The sequence below is a fragment of the Mustelus asterias genome, chromosome 5, assembly GCF_964213995.1.
Source record: "Mustelus asterias chromosome 5, sMusAst1.hap1.1, whole genome shotgun sequence".
In the NCBI taxonomy this organism is placed as follows: Eukaryota; Metazoa; Chordata; class Chondrichthyes; order Carcharhiniformes; family Triakidae; genus Mustelus; species Mustelus asterias.
Window position 1 is genome coordinate 86,538,200 of NC_135805.1, and position 21,474 is coordinate 86,559,673.

At 43.1% G+C, this 21,474-nt stretch overlaps 1 protein-coding gene across 1 annotated transcript in view; it reads right to left on the reverse strand.

Moving 5' to 3' along the window:
* The window catches only part of mpv17 (mitochondrial inner membrane protein MPV17), a 58,500-nt gene that overhangs the window by 10,208 nt on the left and 26,818 nt on the right, over positions 1-21,474 (reverse strand). The window contains exons 3-5 of the mRNA XM_078212965.1: positions 10,275-10,390; positions 8,409-8,501; positions 7,773-7,868 (exon numbers count right to left, since the gene is read on the reverse strand). Coding sequence (XP_078069091.1) covers positions 7,773-7,868; positions 8,409-8,501; positions 10,275-10,390 — 305 coding nt within the window. The remainder of the gene's footprint in view (positions 1-7,772; positions 7,869-8,408; positions 8,502-10,274; positions 10,391-21,474) is intronic.

The following is a 21,474-nucleotide window of genomic DNA, read 5'->3' on the forward strand; positions in this document are numbered from 1 at the left end:
TCTCAGCCTTGCCCCTCGCCTGAGGTGTGGTGACCCTCAGGTTAAATCACCACCAGTCAGCTCTCCCCTCCCGACTTTCAGCAGTATTTCTAAGATGAGGCCATGGAGCAGAATTTGTCAAACTGTTTAATTACAGTGCTGCCACATGAAGAATAACAGTAAAAGAAAATAATAAAAATGGCTCTAGTTGCTTTCAGTGCGTCTGCAGCTCCTCCTAAGAAGATATTAGGAGTTGAATCAAACCACAGACCAAGCTGGAGGTGTATGATCATAAAAGGCAACTTTTAAGATATGTTTTCTGAAACGTAGCAAATGCAGTCTTCACCAGCAATCAATCTCTGCAGAATAGTTCTCTCTGTGCCAAAATGAGTTATGCCCACAGGAACCAAAGCATCAAATTACATTATCAGTTCAAGGATGACGTCCTTTATAGACTGCGAGATAATCTCTGGTTTGGGATATTCATCTGCCTCCAAAACTGCCTGTAGACCTTGCAGGTTAACGGAGTCAATTAATCACCCTCTGTGCAGCGTCCTGAGATTCCTCTGAAAAGGATACTGATGCTGTCAAATTTCCATCTAAAGCAGAATGCCCTTTCCCGGAAAAGCTATCTTTCCCCCTCTTGCTTTAGAACTGTAATCATTAGGATCTGGTCTAAAGGTGCTTGAATCCTTGAAGTGTTTCAGTAATTAAATAGCAAAATCTCTTTAAACTCAGCAAAAGGTAACAATGGTTTGTCTTGCCAATAAGTTTCATATCATGAAGCATTGCTTATCATGGCTGTCACAGGTGCCTGGCAAGTTGCCAATTGTGGAATCTGATGTGCACTGTTGTTAATAACAAAACCCACATGGAATCTGTTATTACTACTTCTTTCTTTTCACCTCTCCCCCCCCCTAGCCCCACCAAATCAACAAATTTGAAATAAAATTGCGTTGGAAATCTACAGATTTCTGTCAAGGGGAGCTACCAGAATGAACGATGCTGTGAAAACTGCTAACCAGTGAAATAAAGCGAGCTATAATATGGTTATACTGGGGGAAATTTTTAAATATGCTGGGGTTGGAAAACTGGACGTGGCAGATCAGCTGCTCAGTAAACACCCTGTCCAATATTTCTTTCCATTGGGCTCAAAGTGTCGATAGACAGGGGGTATGGCAAGCAATCAATTGGGTATATGGACATGTTAGCATGCCAGAGAGCAGTAATCTCATCAGGGCAAGTGCTGCCATCGTGAGGGGTTAAGCACCTGCTCCCCAGATGAATCCCGCAAGTTTCTGGGTAGGGCTGACCCTTATTTTTTAGTTTTTTCCCCCCAGAGGTTCTGGAGATGCTGTCTATAATAACTTCCTTGTTAGTATAAAGGTTAGTATTGCCACCTGTCACGTGGGAAACCGGGGTTCAATTCCCTGACGGGGAGCTGCCAAGTTCCATGACAGCGCAGCGGCAGCATCTGTTTGGGGCTGGATAGCTCAGTAGGCTGTTTCTTGATGCAGAAAGACACCAACAGCGTTGGTTCAATTCCCATACCTGCTGAGGTTATTCATGAAGGCCCTGCCGTCTCAACCTTGCTCCTCACCTGAAGTGTGGCGATCCTTAGGTTAAATCAGCACTCTTTCCCCCAAAAAAGAACAGCAGCCTATGGTCTGCTACGACTTTGGTAACATTCATACAACAATACAGCAGCACTTTTCGGGTGGCATGGTGGCAGTGGTCAGCACTGTTGCCTCACAGCCATGATGTGGAGATGCCGGCGTTGGACTGGGGTACGCACAGTAAGAAGTCTCACAACACCAGGTTAAAGTCCAACAGGTTTATTTGGTAGCACAAGCCACAAGCTTTCAGAGCGCTGCTCCTTCATCAGGTGAGTGGGAGTTCTGCTCACAAACAGGGCATATAAAAGACACTATATGGTCCTTATATGCCCCGTTTGTGAACAGAACTCCCACTCACCTGATGAAGGAGCAGTGCTCTGAAAGCTTGTGGTTTGTGCCTCACGGCGCCAGGGAAACAGGTTTGATTCCCGGCTTGGGTCACTGCCTGTGTGGAGTGTGCACTTTCTCCCCGTGTCTGCGTGAGTTTCCACAGTCCAAAGATGTGTGGGTTAGGTTGATTGGCCATGCTAAATTGACCCTAGTTTCGTGGGGGATTAGCAGGTTAAATACGTGAGGTTATGGGGATAGGGTAGGATTGATGTCGGTACAGGCTCGATGGGCCGAATGGCCTCCTTCTGTACTGTAAGGATTCTATGATGACAGGATGTGGTCAAGACTGATTCCTAAATAGGGGGCATTTCTGCATAGTTTATCTCCGTGCTGCAAGAAGAGACTTTCAGAGTTCACATTGCATTAGAGATATGTTAGGGGAAATTTTGAAGTGATGGTCTTTTGTTGGTTAGGCTAAAGTTGGCATGGTGGAAATAGGCCTCAGTGTGGCAGATGAATGAAGTTTATTTGAGTGTCACAAGTAGGCTTACATTAACACTACAATGAAGGTAGTGAAAATCCCCCAGTCGCCACACTCCAACGCCTGTTCGGGTACACCGAGGGAGAATTTAGCATGGCCAATGCACATAACCAACATGTCTTTTGGACCGTGGGAGGAAACGGAACACCCGGAGGAAACCCATGCAGACACGGGGAGAAGGTGCAGACTTCACACAGACAGTAACCCTAGCCAGGAATCGAACCCAGGTCCCTGGTGCTGTGAGACAACAGTGCTAACCATTGTGCCACCATGCAGAAAGCCAGCATCGATTTGTTATGGGCACATCGTGTTTGACTAACATGATCGAGTTCTTTGATGAGGTAACAGAGGGTAGATGAGTGCAATGCTGTTAATGTTGTGTACATGGACTTTTAAAAGGTGTAAAATAAAGTACCACATAATCGGCTCGTCGGAAAGATTGAAACTCATGCGATAATAAGGGCAGGAGCAGCATGGATACAAAATTGCCTAAGGGTTAGAATAGAGAAATGTGTTCATGGCTTTTTTTTGACTGGAGGGAGGTACACTGTGGACCAAGTCCTCTGCAGCTTTTGATATACAACAATGGGGTAACGGCGTTAGTTTGAAATTTTCTAAATGACTTGAAACTTGGAAGAGTAATAGACAAGTGAAAAAGATACAACAGACTTCAAGAGGGCAGACAGCTGGTTGAATGGACTGACAGATTAAAATCCAATGCAGAAAAGTCTGATGTGATACCTTTTGGAAAGAAGAATGAGAGACAGTAAAAGCTCAATTTTAAAGTAACAGAGGGACCTGGAGGTATTCGGAGATGTTTGGAGGTGGAATGATAGGTTAACAAAGCACATGGGACCTTGGCCTTGATAAAGAGTGAGTGAAGGAGGCAGGATATTCTGTAAAATTGATAGTTCAGCTCCAGGTGGATTTTTGCACCCAATTCTGGGTGCCACAATTTATGAAAAATGTGAAAGCTTTACAAAGGGTGTAAAAGATAATTATTAGTAGAATGGATTCAGGGATGGGGAACTATGCTTGTAGTTGTTTGGTGGTACAGAAAGTGAGAACTGCTGAAAAAAGAGACATGCTATTGAAGCTTTAGTCTTACACTTAGCAGGACAATTTGCAAGAATATAAAACTGGAAAGAAAACAGCAGTTTATACTGCATTAGGAGCGAGCGCTATTGTATCTTTTTCACTTGTTAATTCCCCTTCCAAATCATCTACAAATTTCAAACTTGCGCCTTTACCCCCATTATCGTACATCAAAAACTGCAAAGGACCTGGTCCACATTGTACCTCCCTCCAGTCAAAAAAACAGCCATGAACACATTTCTCTATTCTATCCTTTAGGCAATTTTGTATCCATGCTGCTCCTGCCCTTATCATCCCATGAGCTTCAATCTTACCAACAAGCCTATTATGTGGTATTTTAAAAGTCCATGTGCACAACATTGACAGCATTGCCCTCACCTATCAAATGGACTCCAATTGGTAGAGACACTGCCCTGAGAATGCACCAGTCATTGACAGTTAACTGCTAAGCTTTGTTTAAATTCAAACCAGGTATTAGAACAAAGAAAATTACAGCACAGGAACAGGCCCTTCGGCCCTCCAAGCCTGCACCGACCATGCTGCCCGACTCAACCAAAACCCCCTACCCTTCCGGGGTCCGTATCCCTCTATTTCCCATCTCATTCATGTACTTGTCAAGACGCCCCTTTAAAGTCACTACCGTATCCGCTTCCACTACCTCCCCCGGCAACGAGTTCCAGGCACCCACCACTCTGTGTAAAAAATCTGCCTCGTACATCTCTTTTAAAACTTGCCCCTCGCACTTTAAACCTATGCCCCCAGTAATTGACTCTTCCACCCCGGGAAAAAGCTTCTGACTATCCACTCTGTCCATGCCTCTCATAATCTTGTAGGCTTCTATCAGGTCTCCCCTCAACCTCCGTCGCTCCAGTGAGAACAAACCAAGTTTCTCTAACCTCTCCTCATAGCTAATGCCCTCTATGACCAGGCAACATCCTGGAATATCTTTTCTGTACTCTCTCCAAAGCCTCCACATCCTTCTGGTAGCGTGGCGACCAGAATTGAACACTATATTCCAAGTGCGGCCTAACTAAGATTCTATAAAGCGGCAACATGACTTGCCAATTTTTAAACTAATACCCCGCCCGATGAAAGCAAGCATGCCGTATGCTTTCTTGACTACCTTCTCCACCTGCATTGCCACTTTCAGTGACCTGTGTACCTGTACACCCAGATCCCTTTGCCTATCAATACTCTTAAGGGTTCTGCCATTTACTGTATATTTCCTATCTGTATTAGACCTTCCAAAATGCATTACCTCACATTTGTCCGGATTAACCTCCATCTGCCATCTCTCCGCCCAGGTCTCCAATCGATCTATATCCTGCTGTATCCTCTGATGGTCCTCATCACTATCCGCAAATCCACCAACCTTTGTGTCATCCGCAAACTTACTAATCAAACCAGTTACATTTTCCTCCAAATCATTTATATATATTACAAACAGCAAAGGTCCCAGCACTGATCCCTGAGGAACACCACTTGTCACAGCCCTCCATTCAGAAACGCACCCTTTCACTGCTACCCTCTGTCTTCTTTGACCGAGCCAGTTTTGTATCCACCTTGCCAGCTCACCTCTGATCCCATGCGACTTCACCTTCTGCACCAGTCTGCCATGAGGGACCTTGTCAAGGGTGTGTTGACTCTGATTGGTCCAAGCATTGCCCTGGGGAATGGACTAAGCAATGGTCGTCACCGAAGCTTTTATTTAAAAAGCACAATGTGCGTACTTTGCTCCTTTTGTCTACAAAGGACAGGGCCCTGTGTGGGAATGTGTGTCGCTGCCAACATGCGTAAATGAGCCACACCGAGAGCCTGACTAATAATTTTCAATGATTTGTCAGTGTAATTCTTAGCACAATCAGGATTGTTTAGTAAGTACTGTCCAATCGGGGAATCACATCTAATGTTGGAATAATACGATCCCTACATCGCAGAAGGGAGCCATTCGGCCCATCAAGTCTCACCGACTCTTCAACAGAGCATCCCATCCAGGCCCTATCCCTGCAACCCCACACATTTACCATGGCTAATCCCCCAAACCTACATATCTTGGGACACTAAGGGGCAATTTAGCATGGCCACTGCACCTAACCTGCACATCTTTGGTCTGTGGGAGGAACCCGGCGCACCCAAAAGAAACCCACGCATACATGGGGAGAGTTTGCAAACTCCACACCATGTTTTGAATTTTGTAAGCATGGGCTGGTTGCGTACAGTCAGTACTTGTTGCTAACAGCTGAACAGGCATATTGCTTGATACAATCCACCAGTCATTGGGACAAATGGGTCTACATACCTGGCATCACATTGGCACTGAAATTCACATACTCATTTGTCTGATAGGCAAAACATTTTTTTGGCTTGGCAGCAGTGTCGTTAGTGGTGAACATCACTCATCTTGCTACTACTTCACCTGTTGCTCAAAGTTTTGAGATACCTTGTCCCTTCCAGGGTAATCTGGGGTAGACCGGGCACTTCTCAGGGCCAAAAGTGACAACTTTAGGTCTATTCATCAGGGTAGCCATTATCCTGCACGATGGCTTTGGTGCATTGTATTTCACTCATTTGTCTGCTAGGCTATTCTTATAACGCATGGAACACATGCCAACCCATATACTGACCAGTGAAGGTAGGATGATAGTAGAGAACCCACTGGCAGATTTCTCAACTAAATTGAAATTGTTCTTTCAAAAAGGGGCAGATTCGATAGGCCGAATGGCCTCCTTCCCTAGTGTACAATTCTATGATGGTATTATGAAAGCTATGTTTAGCAGATAAAGTTTATTTATTAGTGCCACAAATAGGCTTACATTAACACTGCAATGAAGTCACTGTGAAAAATCGCCTAGCTGCCACATTCCGGCGCCTGTTCAGGTACACTAAGGGAGAATTTAGCATGGCCAATGCACCTGATCAGCACGTCTTTTGGACTGTTGGGGGGGGGGGGGGGGGGGGGGAGAAACCAGAGCACCCGGAGGAAACCCATGCAGACACAGGGAGAATGTGCAAACTCTGCACAGATAGTGACCCAAGCCAGAATCAAACACTGGTCCCTGACACTGTGAGGCAACAGTCTAACCACTGTGCCATCGTGCTGCCCAATTTAGTTATCTAATTATATACCAACCATATGGCACATAGAAACTAATTTAAACACCACTTGATGTCTTCAGAGGGCATCCAAGTATTAAGCTTTCCAACACATTTTTACTGATATAAACTTCATTATGTCACTACTTTTTCTTCTGGAGCTCTCTGCCTGAAGGCAGGAGGTCCAACCTACAGCCTCCATCATGGCCAGGTAAAGGAGGCAAGTTTCAAATCCATTCCAGCCAGAATAGGGATCAATCCCATGTTGTTAGCATCAATCTGATCCACACCAGCAGTTGAGCCAACTGAAATTACGGGAAGGAATCTTTTACTTTTACATGCATGTTAAAGCCTGGAGCCACAGATAGTGATTATAGAGGCTTCAATCTCTCTCCATCACATGGCTGGCGATGAATCTCTCCCCCATCTTACTGCCTGCCATTGGTGCATGTTGATACTCAACTTGCTTGGCAACATTTTAAATGAGCCATCCTTGGCCATTAAGTCCTGGAGATTTCCAATTTAAGGGGCCATTTTCTAATCCTGGGAGCGTCGTCTTGCACCCCCCCTTCCCCCATCGCCCCTATGAATCAACAATCAAAAAACTGTACAAGGCATGGAAATGCATTTACAATATTGACTCTGAGGCCAAGCCTCCAAGGAGGAACATAAAGTTAAACCATTACAACATAACTTGTCAGAAAAAGTTAAATAATTTTTGATTTTATGAAGAATATGTTTTAATTAAAATGTGTACATGCTGGGGCAGAGCTTACTAAAAGAAATAAAAATATATGAAATATTCATTAAAAACCATAGAACACAGGAAGGGGCGATTCCAAAGAATTATGCATTAAGTCTCATTCCCTTGTTCTTTCCCATAGCCCTGCAATTTCTTTTCCTTCTTAAGTTTATATCCAGTTACATTTTGCTTCATAAAATATTTCTGCTTTTGAATTTTTCATGTACAGCATGAGTGACTGTCCTTAGCATTCACTCCACACTCTATCAGGAGCCTGGTTAGATCAGTTATAAACTTGGGAGTTGGATCCTCATGCAGCACGACCAAAAGAAAACTGCAGCTAGCTAAAATCTTTAGTAATGTAAATGCTACTCACCTTCTTTAACTTTAACCATATTTCCTCTGATGAATGCCCACCGAAGGCTGAAGCTACTGCAAGGAAACAGGCCAAGAAACAAGGAGCAAGTGCAAACTGGAAAGAAAGAAAATATCAGGTACTTCATTTCTCCTTCCTACAATTTCCTAAAGTGACTTGACAAGTACAAGTGCAGAAGAACATACATGACTGAGCTGAGAATCAGAAAGAGCATTGAACTGGGAATGTTCCGTGGAAGTGGCTTACACAGTGTAAGAAAATCCACATGCACACAATTAATACATTTCCATTGTGGCAAGCATTGCCTTTTTATATGGATGTGTGCCAGGACAAGTGAGTATAACCCACTGCAATGTTTTTATTCCTACAGTATTGCAACTCTTCTGTTAAACCTTAAAATCGCAGAAGTCAGCCTTCTGACATACAAACATATGACTTAGGAATAGATGTTGGCTATTCAGCCCTTCAAGCTTGCTTCGCCATTCAATAAGATTACGGCTCATTTGATTTTAACCTCAATTCCACATTCCTGCCTACCCCCGATAACCTTTCACCCACTTCTTCGTCAAGCTCTGAGACATTTTTCTAATTTACAGTGCCAGATAAATGCAAATTTGTGTTTTTTCACAGACTGACCTGATCAAGTAACATTTTCTTAAATGCCGCAGTTTTGTCGCGTCCAACGATAATTCGATCCAGAACCTTGTACCATACTCCAAGAACAGGCCCCTATGGTAAAGGATTAAAAAAAAACACAATTACATCAACTTAATGAATTGTAATTTCAAAAGGGATAACAGTGAATCAATATTGTCAAAACTGTCAAAGTCATAACTGCACCATCTGCTGTATTTTCAGCTGATCTCTCTCCCACACCTCGATTTCTTAGAACAGAAAGCAGTCATACCATCAGATATTTGCAAATGTGAAGCTACCTTCATCATTTTAGATTACTTTTCAAAGGTGATTTTCTACTTGGTACAACCTACATAATAAGATTCAGTTGCTGCTAAGGAGTTACTGCCCAGGGGTGGAAACCATTAGGTTCTGGAGATTTGTCAGTCTTTAATGCTTTTTTTTCTAATACTAATTTGTTGCTTTGGTGAATTCCAGCTTGATTTGTTTTTAGAATGTCAGGAATATTACCCCTGGAATACAATACCTTACAATGTAGACTGACACAAACTAATTATTCAACAAGTCTGCAATTTCCTTTTGCTCATTTGCACCATCAGCTGCACCTGATGTTAGGGTGATATTGCCAAGTGACAGAGGTGGATGGGAAAGAGGAGGGGGCCACAGTGAATCTGTGCTGTGTTCTCTCTATTGTCTTGACATCCTTCCTATGAAATGGAGCCCGAAAAGGCACAGAATTTCCCACATTGTCGCATGTTACTTCCTCAGAGCGACAATCACCAGTGGATTGTCACTCCATAGCCGCATGGTGGCACAGTGGTTAGCACCGCTGTCTCACAGCGCCAGGGCGACAGGTACGATTCCAGGCTTGGGTCAGTGTCTGTGCGGAGTCTGCACGTTCTCCCCGTGTCTGCATGGGTTTCCTCCGGGTGCTCCGGATTCCTCCCACAGTCTGAAAGACATGCTGGTTAGGTGCATTGGCCATGCTAAATTCTCCCTCAGTGTACCCGAACAAGCGTCGGAGTATGGGCAACTAGGGGATTTTCACAGTAACTTCATTCCAGTGACACTAATAAATAAACTTTAACCTTTGCTGGAATTCCAAAGCCCCTATCTTATCTGAGCTTCCTCACTCAGGCTGGGTGAGACAAGAACAGTGAAGCAGCTCCGAGATGCAGGGGGGTGTAAATGGGGTGCAGCGAAGGAGGACACCCCCCCTTTTTTTTGGCACTAGATGCTGTAAAGCAGGTAGGTTTAAATGGACCATTGAAAGGTAGAAGGTAAGTTTCAAAGGTAAATGAATGGGATGTGGGGATGGCGGTTCAGACATCGGCGAGGTTCTGCATGGTTGGGGGGGTTGGGGGGGGTCGCGATGTCGCGTCCAGTGTCATGTCGGGTCAGGGGTGGAGAGTTTCCGATGCTAGTTCAGACTGGGGAGGATGGGCCTGGTGTCAGAACGGGGGTCCTCAGGGGTTGTATTGGGTGGAGGGGTCTTAGGCTGAGTCTTTGAAATAGTTACTCTGAAGTTAGACGTGTTTCTTTTTTCCTCCCAACTCGCTCATTTTAACTACGAGGGTAAAACTTGCAGAACGATCAGAAGTTAGTGATTTAAATTGCTTTCACCGCTCAGAAAAATATTTTCAGAATCTCTGTTCAATTAAATGTCCCATCCAATACTCAAATTACAGCTACTAGCACTCTTCATCTTCAATCGCTACCTGAACAAGTAGTTTGGGAAATGTTTCTGTTAAAGGGGCAACAAAAATAATTGTTATTGCGTGACATTGCGCTTTAAACATAAACTCTAATCCTATCATCTTGCACATCATATTTGTTGTATTCTGATCCAACTCCGCAAAGACTTACCACATAAATTAATCCAACAGCAGCCATTCTGATCGTCCGCTTTGTGTCATGATTTGCAAATCCTCGCCGTTCAATCAGCTGTTGTGAAACTACGTCACTGCATCCGACTAAAGTACCTGCAAAATCAAGGAGCAATCAATCATTAATGGTGTTCAAAGCCTTCTCAGGACAAAAACTTGATGTTTGAATCAGAGTTCAGCAATCAAATTCACATTAGTTAGGTTGATCCAATAATGTATGCAGGTATTAACAGCTACATATACACACACAAGCAAATGTTGCACATGAGCATGCACTCATTATTAAAAAGATTTATTGTATTCTTCAAATCTCTTATCTTTATACAATTAGGTAGTTGATATGCAATTTTATTCATACGACAGTGATGGTAGCACTGATTATACAACACATTTTTAATGCAGAATTTAATTTTGCAATAATGTTAAATGTTTCCAAGCTCTTAAATTAATCTTCTAATTAGACTCTCATAAACCACACTTGAACAAGCTGCAGGTGCCACCCAGGTATGATCTTTCTCTCATTATTCAATCTGCTCAATGGGAGGATTATCTTATGAAGAAAGGTTGGACAGGCCAGGCTCGTATCCGCTGGAGTAAGAGACACTTGATTGAAACATACATTTTCCTGAGGGGTCTTGATAGGTTGGATGTGGAGAGGATGTTTCCTTTTGTGGTAGAATCTAGAACTAGGGGTCACTGTTTAAAAATAAGGGTTTGCACGTTTAAGACCGAGATTAGGAGAATTTTTTTCTCTGAAGGTCATGAGTCTCTGGAGCTCTCTTCCTCAAAGGGTGGTGGAAGCAGAGTCTCAATATTTTTAAGGCATAGCTAGATAGACTCTTGATAAGCAAAGATGTGAAAGGTTATCTGGGGTATACAGAAAAATGGAGTTGAGGTTACAATCAGATCAGCTGCAATATTATTGAACGGTGGCTCGGCACGAGGGGCTGAGTGGCCTACTCCTCCTTCTCATGTGTATATTATGTTCCTCTGAGGAGGAGATTGATGCTTAACTTTGCGTCAGTATCTCATACAACAGTACAACTGAGACCAGGCAATGCAGGACTACACACCCAAACCAGATTTCTCACACCGCTCCCACTTCCAGGTTACTACCGATTCAGTGAACAAAATACTTTTTCACAATTTCTCCAAATTTAATTCCTATCAAAGCAAATCATATTTTAGAGAATGGAATATTTTTTCACATTTGCCACCCGTAATAAGTATAGACCATGCATGCAAGGTCTAGAGTGGATTAAAGCTCCCTCTGCTCCACCTAAACAATACACCCTGCCCTTAACTACTTTTCAGCAGAATTATCTTTGTTCTAATTCACAGACTAGCCATTCTTTTTACTGCTGTAATTAAGTAGCATGGACCTATATGCTCAGGTGTTTAGGAGAATGAGGGGTGATCTCACCAAAACATATAAAATTCTTAAAGGGCTTGACAGCATAGATGATGAAAAACTGCTTTCTCTGGCTGAATTGTAGAACTAGGGGCCATAGTCTCATGACAAAGGGGTTGATCATTTTGGACTGAGAGGAGGAGAACTTTCTTCACTCAAAGGGTTATGAATCTTGGGAATTCTCTACTTGAGAGAGCAATGGATCCTCAGCTTTGGAATATATTCAAGACAAGGATCGAAAGATTTTTGGACAAAGAAATCGAGGATGAGAAAGTGGAGTTGATGTAAATTATCAGCTGTGATCTTACTGAGTGCTGGTCAGATTTGGAGCGTTGTTTGTCCTACTCCAGCTCTTATTTTAAGTAAAACGATTTCAAGTTTGGCCCCAACTGTGTTGTTCTATCAGCAGCCTTATGTTTAGAATCTGTGGTTTATAGACAAAGGATAAAGTCTGTCCAAAATCTTCTCACAAGTCCCTACCAGACTAGTTTGAATTTGAGCCCAGATCCCAGGGATGAAAATACGATGTGTTACCACTTTCCCCTGAATTAGCTTTTTGAATTTCTAACCTTTGTATTTCATTATTTTCATATAGAAGTGCTGTCTTGTTAGGAGAATGTCTGAATGCACAAAAGTTACACGATTGTTCCTTAAGTGTACATCTGATGATAGCTTTACCTTGAGTATTTGAATGCATACACACTTAACAAATACAATAAATAGCAGAACTGACATTTTATACAAAGAACACTGGATTTAAATAAAAGGTTCACTGACTAGTTTACTTGCACAACTTTGAAGTTTGTGAAACAGCTGTGAATACAAAAGGTGTTGGCAACATTCAGTTCTGAATTAGCAGGAATTTCCTCCAATCACATATTGGGAGGACCAAAGCCATTGTCTTTGATCTCTACTACAAGCACCATTTCTTAGTTATTGAGTCAATCCTTCTTCCTGGCAACTGTCTGAAGCTGAACCAGTGTGTGTGTAGCCTTGTTGTTAAATCGGACCCATAATAATGCCATTGTCAAGAATGCCTATTTCCTCCACAACATCATCTGTTGCTGTTCTTGCCTTGCTTACCTCTACATCGGACTATTCCAAAGCACTCTTGGCCAATCTCCCACCTTCTGCTCTCCATAAATAGGTGGTCATTCAAAACTCTGTTGTTGCATGCACTGAGTCCCATTCACTCATCATCCCTGTGCTCGCTGGCCTGCATTGATCCCTGTTAAGCAATGCCTTTATTCTAAAATTCTCCTTCTAGTTTTCAAAATTCCTCCATGGCCTTGCCCCTCCATGTCTCTGTAAGCTCCTCCAGATCCACAACCCTCTTGAGATATCTGCACCTCTCTAATTCTAGTCTTTTGAGTATACTGATTTCAGGTGGTCCACCACCGACGGAATGTCTTTAGCAACCGAGGCACTAGATTCATGAATTCCTTCCTTACACCTCTCCATCTCTCTCCCTACTTTGCTTTCCTCCTTTAAGATACTGCTCAGAACCTATTTCTTTAGCCAAACCTTTTATTGTTTACAGTATTATTGCCTTATAGGACTCAGTGTCACATTGTGCTTTATAGCACTCCTGTCAAGTACCTTCGAATATTTTATGTTAGAAGTATTATATAAAAGTCCAAGTTATTGCTGAGTAAGCCTAACATGGGTATAACTGAGAGAATTGTGCCAAATGAATGATTTGATTTGTCACATGTATTAACATAGTGAAAAGTATTGTTTCTTGCACACTATACAGCCAAAACAAAGAGCCCGATTTTACCAAAACTTCGCGCGCGGTAAAGTTGGGCGTCGGGCCTATGCCACGATCCGCACCCGATTCCTAGCGGATCGCGCCTTTACCAACGGCCGATTCGGGCACTGTTTGCATGCATTTAAATCGGCTTAATGAAGCGCGCGCCCACCTTTACCATCAATTCCCTCTTTATCAGCGTTTGGCCCAATTCGCGTCCGCGACCTGATAAATAAAAGCCCAACCTGTACTTTTATTCGGCAGGGCAATCGCCGAGGCCCACCCTTCGCGGACACCCCCTCTAACCACCCTGGCAGACCCCCCCACCCCCCCCGGGATCAGACACCTCTAGGAGGCAGGGCTCCCGGCAGAGCACACCCCTAACCTACCTCGATCGTGGTCTCCCTCCACCATCCTTCCCGCTCACCTTCAGTCCTTCGACAGCCTGCAGCACGTTCCTGGACACTGACTTTGAGCCACGGCTGAAGTGACCGGGCTTCACAGGTCTGCTGGCGTCTGCCGAAGGGGGGGGGGCCCAGTTGGAACTCTGGGGGGGGCGGGGGGGAAAGGAAGATGGGATGAGGAGAGGGGGCGGGCCCACATCGCCCTCTTTGGGGGGGGGTGTGTGACGTATCATCCCGGGGGGGGGGGGGGGGGGGGGAAGAGAGAGAGAGAGGGGGTGTGAGGTCTCATCCTCTGGAGAGGGGGATTCCGGTGCGTGTATGCGGCCGATCTCTCTTGGCACCATCACTGGTACACAGCCATCTCTCCCGCTCTCTCGCACCTGCAGGGAAGAGTAATCTGTGGCTGGTAGTGTACCAGTGATGGTGCCAGGAGGGATCGGCCGCAGACAGGCAGCGGAACCCCCCCGACCAGAGGATGAGACGTCACACACCCCCTCTCCCTCTCGCAGGGAATGAGACCCCCCCTCCACTCCCACCCCCCCCAGGGGATGATAAGTCACACCCCCTCCCCTCCTCCCACCCCACCCAGAGAATGAACGGCAGAGAGGCTCTCTCTGCTCTCTGTTTTTTTTTCAACGCCCGGGCACGTTCTGTCAGATTTTTTTCAAACTGCGCATGCGCGGTTCGGAGCTCCTATCGTTCTGACGGCGCTAAGCCCCGCCCACTGGACCGACGCCGGAAAAAAGCGTATGGGCGCGCTGGAGCGCAGCCTCCGGGCTCGGATCTATTTGACACCCGCACCCAGCACTTAGTCTCTAAATAGTAAAATCGGGCCCATGATGTTCATAGAGAAGGAAACGAGAGAGTGCAGAATGTAGTGTTAGTCATAGCTAGGGTGTAGAGAAAGATCAACTTAGTGCAAGGTAAGTCCATTCAAAAGTCTGACAGCAGCAGGGAAGAAGCTGTTTTTGAGTCGGTTAGTACGTGACCTCAGACTTTTGTATCTTTTTCTTGAAGGAAGAAGGTGGAAGGGAGAATGTCCGGGGTGCGTGGGGTCCTTAATTATGCTGGCTGATTTGCCGAGGCAGCGGGAAGTGTAGACAGAGTCAATAGCTGGGAGGCTGGTTTGCATGATGGATTGGGCTACATTTACTAACTTTTGTAGTTCCTTGCGGTCTTGGGCAGAGCAGGAACCATACCAAGCTATGCTACAACCAGAAAGAATGCTTTCTATGGTACATCTGTAAAAGTTGGTGAGTCATAGCTGACATGCCAAATTTCCTTAGTCTTCTAAGAAAGTAGAGGCATTGGTGAGCTTTCTTAACTATAGTGTTGGCATGGTCTTTTGAGTATACTGGTTTCAGGAATGTTAACAATTAATTATTGATCTCATACAGTTCAATGATTTTAGGTAAAGCCCATTCGATCAGTAGAACTATTTTGATGAATCATCAGAACAGTTGTGCGAGACATATATTTAGTTATATATGTGTCATTCGCTCATACCATGAGGGGAATTGACATTTGTATATCTAAATGCAAAGCTTTATATTTTTTAAAAAATTAAGAACAAAAACTACTTCCTAATCATCTAAATGACAATTTGACTTAGTAACTCGGACAACAATACAAAATCAGAGTGTGCTCCGGTCATCAAACTAATTATCTAGAGTAAGGAAGGTCAATGTATTATTTAATATCCTATCTATATTTGCTTGACTTGTTGTAGCTATTTTAGAATAGTCCACTGAAGATCCACACTACAATTTCCAACTATTAAACAAGCAAACAGAAGCAAATGCCCCTGCTGACACTGGCTCAAGCTGCAATTTGTCAGTGACATATGGGTTGTGTCTGAAGCGAGCAGTGTCATTTCTGGCAGGAGAAACTTGCATCCTGTCAGGGCAAATGGCAGTCATCTATCAAAGCAATTACAATGTAAATTTATGACTTCATCCTTGTGTTTTCTGTCAAAATGATAGTGTCTGCCCTTTAAACAATATACAGCTCCTTTTAGTGCCTTGCAAATATACTTAAAACAGCAATAACCCAATTGAGTGCAGCTAGCTGACAAATTGAGAGCTACTTGTATAAACTGCAAAAATTGGGCTGAATTTTTCCACCCCCATAGTGGCAGAGGATTGAACAGGGAAAAAGTGGTGTGGAGGGAAGCCACATGGGATGGATGCCAAGTACACTTGCGCTTCCAGAGGAATTCCCCAAGGTGGGCTGGGACTAGGATCAGTTGCCTAGTCCACAGAGGTGGGCAGCCAATTAAGGCAATTTAATGCCTCAATTGAGGATCATCTTGCGACATTTGCTATTGATGGAGGCAAACCCCTCCCCACTCTGCATTTGATGACTCCTGCAGGCTCCCTCGCACTTTCCTACTGACCTCAGCTGTGCCCACTTCTACCAGGTGTGCGGCTGCTGGCTTGACAATGAAGATTTTTGGGCCACCACATCCCTGCTTTGCTCGCTATTCTTAATTGGATGGGGCTTCAGGCGATGGCTACTTAATTGGGCCACCTCCAGGAAGATCGTACTTGGCACCCCACCACAGTCACTTCTGTATTGCTGACATTGGGATGACAACCTAACTGCAAAATCTAGCCTTTTAACACATTAACATAACTTTTGCTGATACCTATTTTTATGGGCCAATGAAGGAAGGGGGTATTTTATCTGATTTTAAATATGACAATGATAACGGTCCAATACAGTGGCAAAACATCCAAACAAAATTAAGTATCGTTGTCAAAGCTCCTGTTAAAAGTACGGTTACCTCGGAGGCATCATTTTACATTTTAATTTTTGCACTTTACAGTGATGTTACATCTTGATTCTTGATCAAGGGCATTCCATTTTTAAATTACACTTATTGAATTAAGCTGTATTTTCATGTAACTAATGAAGTTATTTCTAAAGATTCCATTCTACTTAATAATACAAACCTCGATGCTGAAAAGAAAATGCCAATAATATTCATCTAGAGTTGGAGAGTTTCTCCCACTTTCAATGTCACCGAATTTATTTCTCGGAATGTTTATACATTATCTTCAGTCTTCATCATCTGCTATAAAATATAGAATCCTCTGTTGGAGGGGGAGCTGATGCACGAAAAAAGGACATAACTTGAGAAACTCGAGATACCAAAGATTATCAGCAAAAATTATCAGTTGGATTTTATCTGAGTGGTTTGACTACTACCAGGCTATAAAGAATTATTTCTAGTTATCAGTCATCTAGTTCCATTCTCAAAAAAGGAGGAAGCTATTTTTACTCTGGTCACTTTATAAATGACTTATGATTTCAAAACACTGATTCAGTCTCAGTTAAGAGTGTGCGCACAATTTTGGATGCCTTTTTATAGGGGAAAAAAAGAACTTGCATTCATTTAGCATCTTTCCCAACCTTAGGACATCTCAATGTGCCTCACAGCTAATGAGTTACTTCAGCCATTGTGATAATGTAGGAAACACATGTGGTCCAAACATTACTCTCCATTTGTCAGTCCAAGCCTGAATGTTGTCCAGGTCTTGCTGTATGCAGACATGAACTGCTTAATTTTGAGGAGTTGTGAATGGTACTGAACGCTGCAATGATCAGCAAACATCCACTTTTCTGACCTTCAGATGGTGGGAGTTTCAAAGATGAGGCAGCTGAAAATGGTTGGGCCAGGAGACTGCATCGGGGAACTCCTCCAGTGACGTCCTGAGACTTAGTTGATTGCTCTCCAACAACCAGAGCCATTTTTCTGTATATTAGGCATGACTCCAACCAGTGGACAGTTTGCCAGCTTACCCTCCATGCCCTTGATTCCTAGTGACTTCGATTTTTAAAAATTTTACTTGTAATCTTTGATGCCACATTCGGTCAACTGCTGCATTGATGTAAACAGCAGTCACTTTCAACTTATCTCTGGAATTCAATTTTTATGGCCAAATTTGGGCCAGTGTTTAAAGAGGCTTCGTTCCAAACCATCCTGAGATTGTCAACATCTATGGAACACATCCCAACATATGAGCCAGTGCTTTAAGCAAACAGGAAATTGAGGGTTTTTCCCTAGATTCCCACTGACTCCAATTTTGCCAGGGATCCTTGATACCAGACTCATTCAAATGCTGCCTTGATGTCAAAGGCAGTCACTCTCACCTCCCCTCTGGAGTCCAGGTCGCTTTCCAATATTTGGACACAGGCAGTAATAGGGTCAGGTGTTGAATGACCCTGACGGAACCCAAACTAAACATCAGCGAGCGGGTTATTACTGTGTAAATACTGCTCGATAGCATCATCAACAGCATCTTCCATCACTTTTCTGACCATCAAAAGTAGAGTCACACTTAGGCCAGTCCAGGTAAGGATAGCAAATTTCCTTGGGTTTTTAACGACAAACAACAATGGTTCATGGTCACTATTATTGAGATTAGCTTTAAATTCCAGATTTTCAATTCCATCATTGGCCATGGTGGGATTTGAACCAGTGTTCCCACTCGGCTTCTGGATTACTAGCCCAGTGACATTATCACTATGCCACTACTTCCCATCTGAGGCTTTGGTTAACTTTACTTCTTGGTTGACTGCCAATATTTAAAATTTGAAACTTCTCTACCTTTGTTTAAAACAGTTTATGTGTGCTTGTTCCACGAACTGCAGTGCCAGCATCTGATATTTGGATTTATACAAGACCAAATTAAATTGTATACCTTACCTTGACTTGTTGAAATGAGTTCAGCCAGCATCGATGATGCATTCGGAACATTTTATAGCCAATTCTGCCAGAAAGAGTTTTATTAGGGAGTGTAATAGTTACAAATTACATCTGAACAGAAGAAAATTTAATGTACTGTACATAGTTTACAGCTTATAATAAGTGATGAGCTGAGAGAAACACCTGTTGTTCATTTAGAGATGGTTTTTTCTATAAACACTTTGCTGTAGAAATCAAGGCAAGGTTGGCTATAAAGAAATAATATCCTATTTCCAGATCAAATAAGCTGCATGTCAAAACTATCAAGCGAGGAAATTATTTGGAAAGTTTTTTTTGGCAGAGTTTCTCTCCACTGGAGCTTCCCTCCCTCACCCTCAGTTTCCTCTTTGGTTGAAGCACTGGCTGATATGTCAGAGTGTTTTCCATAGCTGCTGACAATCTTTTTGTAACTGGCTCATCGAGCCACCCTTCGTGCATGAGTTTAACCATGAATGCCTATGTGTTAGTCAAGATTAGAGGCAATCACACAGGATAAACAACACAGAAACAGGCCATTTGGCCTAATCAGTACAAGCAAGTATTTATGCTCAATTTGAACCTCTTCCCATCTTTCCTTACCAATATCTATCATATCACAGATGCACCATAGAAAGCATTCTTTCTGGTTGTATCACACTTGGTATGGCTCCTGTTCTGCCCAAGACCGCAAGGAACTACAAAAGGTCGTGAATGTAGCCCAATCCATCACGCAAACCAGCCTCCCATCCATTGACTCTGTCTACACTTCCCGCTGTCTCAGCAAAGCAGCCAGCATAACTAAGGACCCCACGCACCCCGGACATTCTCTCTGCCACCTTCTTCCTTCGGGAAAAAGATACAAAAGTCTGAGGTCACGTACCAACCGACTCTAGAACAGCTTCTTCCCTGCTGCTGTCAGACCTTTTGAATGGACTTACCTTGCATTAAGTTGATCTTTCTCTACACCCTAGCTATGACTGTAACACTACATTCTGCACTCTCTCGCTTCCTTCTCTATGAACGGTATGTTTTGCCTGTATAGCGCACAAGAAACAATACTTTTCACTGTATGTTAATACGTGACAATAATAAATCAAATCAAATTATAATAATCTTCTAGTCCCTTGTCTATTAGCTTGTCTAGTTTCCCTTTAAATACATCACAGAACTGTTATAGTGCAGGAGGAGGCCATTATCTCTGCAAACGAGCATCATGACTGACTGCCATTCCCTTGCCTTTTTCCCGTAGCCCTACACATTATTTCTATTCAAATAATCATTTAATGCTCTTAAATGCCTCGATTGAACCTGCCTCCACCACACTTCCAAGCAGTGCCTTCCAGACCCAAGCCACTTGTTGTGAGAGAAAGTTCTTTTTCACATCACATTTGTTTCTTTTGCAAACCATTTTAAATCTGTGCCCTCTTGTTCTTGATCCTTTTGAGTGGGAACAGTTTCACCCCATGTACTCTGTCTATCCCCTTCATGATTTTGAATCTTTCTATTAAATCTCCTCTTAGGCTTTTTTTTTCAAGGAGAAGCTGCAATTTTTCCAACTGATCCTCATGGTTGAAGTTTCTCATTTCTGGAACCATTCTTGTAAAACCTTTCTGCACTTTCTTCAACGTGTTCAAATCCTTCTTATAGTTTGGCGCCCAGAGCTGTTCCAGCTTAGGTCTTTAGGTCTAACTAGTGTCTTGCATAAGTTCAGCATAAATACATGTGTACCATTTGCTTCAAACACTCCCTGTGGTAGCGAGTTTCAGATTCCCACCATTCTTTGGGTAAAGATGTTCCTTCTGAATTCCCTAATGGATTTCTTGATGACTATCTCATATTGATGGCCCCTACAGTTATACTCTTCCTCACGAGGAAACGTTCATCCTTTCCTGATGTGTATACATACATTTCTGATATCATCCTTGCAAATCCTCTCTGTATCTTCACATCTCTTTGGTAATTTGGCAACCAGAATTGCATGTAAGCGTTGTGTCCATACAGCCTACAAAATGGGTAACTAAAATCTATATAAAAATGCATGCACAAAATCAGCATTTTAGAAGATGAGTGAAACTAGTAAGATGTTGTGTAAGGAGGCATTGTGTGCTGGACCTACTCCATGAATGGGATTGAAAAAAAAGTTAAAAGAAAGCTGGGAGTCTAGTAGACTCAACAAGTAACCAGTGCAGTGAATGCAGAGCAGCAAATGCAGAGCAGCAATCAACAAAACACATATATTACTAAAAAGAGAGATATATTGCCAAAGCTTTACCTTGCACTCATCAGGACAGAAGCGAGAATACAAAAATCACAACAATTTATATTACAGATGAAGAAGCTGATTGATTGGCAAGTAAACTCTGATTAGTCCATACACTGCATGGAGAAAGCAAAAGGCAACTATAGGCTCCCCAAACTTCATGGCAATTCAAAAAAAGTTGCAAGACTTGGACATTTGTTTTGTTTGCATGAATGTGTGTTGCTTCTAAAAAGCAGAAATGAGCCACGTTACAAGCTTAGCTTATCTGAAATTGGTTACTGAACTGTGTGGCCAAATGAATAAACACAGTAAGAAGTTTAACAACACCAGGTTAAAGTCCAACAGGTTTATTTGGTAGCAAAAGCCACACAAGCTTTCGGAGCTCTTAGCCCCTTCTTCAGGTGAGTGGGAATTCTGTTCACAAACAGAGCTTATAAAGACACAGACTCAATTTACATGAATAATGGTTGGAATGCGAATACTTACAACTAATCAATTGTAGATTCAAGAAAGGATGTCCCGAGGCATGGTACATTGGGGAAACTATGCAGACGCTGCGACAACGGATGAATGAACACCGCTCGACAATCACCAGGCAAGACTGTTCTCTTCCTGTTGGGGAGCAC